At 27.7% G+C, this 1332-nt stretch overlaps 1 protein-coding gene across 1 annotated transcript; it reads right to left on the bottom strand.

The window, feature by feature from the left end:
* Positions 1-271: 271 nt before the first annotated feature.
* Positions 272-1090, bottom strand: LOC105458019 (THAP domain-containing protein 1-like; the record flags this gene model as incomplete). The annotated part of the gene is made up of 2 exons (XM_011703033.1): positions 964-1090; positions 272-849 (listed from the first exon to the last, which is right to left on the bottom strand). Coding segments are annotated over exons 1-2 (705 nt in total), but the record flags the coding sequence as incomplete, so codon positions are not given.
* Between the last annotated feature and the right edge of the window lie 242 nt (positions 1091-1332).

Genomic DNA, 1332 nt, shown 5'->3' with positions numbered 1-1332 from the left:
AATTCGACATCGATTCGACATCGAATTGATGATCATTTCTCACTGGGTAAAAACAAAATTATTTATTGTCAATTTACGTGAAGTCAATGTTAATCCTAATTACAAATCTTAAATTATATATATTATATTAAAGCTAATAATACTAATCACAAATGACCGGCGTGTCAATATATTTAACACGTTAATAATCACGTTATTTATTATTTAATATGCGATGTAATAAAACATCGGTATAAACTATGTCAATAATAAAAAATTATAACAAGTATACCTCTGGTTTACGTTTTAAATTTGTTTTTATCATATCTAAAAACGTTCTTTGTGCAGATGAAAAATCTGTTACTACTTCTTCCCATTTATCTCTCTTGCGTAGTTTATTGATTTGTTTACGTTGCTTGTAGATTTGAATCTTCTTTTTATATAATTGTTTCTTGACCTGTCTTAGTTTTTGTCTAATTTGAATGGAAACTGATGATTGTACATTGAGCTGCTTGCACTGGCTTGCTAATTGCATTGACTTGTTTGCATTGATTTGCTTTGGTACTGACATTACAATAGGATTATGCTGAATATCTATATTTTCTAAATTTATAATATTAGCTCTATCTTGTTCAATTACTGTAGATAAGACTTGTGGAGTTGAATTATTCTGAACATCTATATTTTCTAAATTAAAAATAATATTACTACTAGTACTAGCTCTATCTTGTTCAGTTATTATGAATGGTAATTGTAAACTTGGAAGTGCCCAATCTTTCAAAATTCGCCGTGCTGCATAACTTACTATACAATCATCAGTAAAATGTAATGTGCAAATTCTCAAATTATTTAATGTTTGTAACGATGCATCTGTAATATGAAAGATTATTTTTAAACATATATGTAACATTTATGTACATACATGTAAAATAATGCTATCCAAGATTTTATGAATATTTATACACCAACGTATACTAAACTTACTAATTAAATCAGTTCGTTTAATTGCTTGTAGCCAAGTTATTGCTTTATGTGAATCTTTAGGAAATCTGTGCGACGGAACAGATTTCACATTAGATTTGCACCCAGGCACGCAGCATGTCCGTACCATCTTGACTTAATATACTTTGTTAATAATCACTACAATAACTATTTATATTTTATATACTAATTACCTTATATACTCTATACTGTAATAACTCTGAAACTTATTAATTTGAAATATAACAGATAAAAGGTTTATAAAAAGAATAGAAGAATAGAAGTTATAGAAATAAGAATAAGTAGAATAAATTGTAAACTTATCGCAAAACTGCACAAAACTACAAAATCTGCTTCGATCTGCTTCGGTCG

The sequence above is a fragment of the Wasmannia auropunctata genome, unplaced genomic scaffold (genome assembly GCF_000956235.1).
Source record: "Wasmannia auropunctata unplaced genomic scaffold, wasmannia.A_1.0 LD334762.1, whole genome shotgun sequence".
Taxonomy (NCBI): Eukaryota; Metazoa; Arthropoda; class Insecta; order Hymenoptera; family Formicidae; genus Wasmannia; species Wasmannia auropunctata.
This window is presented reverse-complemented; position numbering and strand designations above follow the sequence as displayed.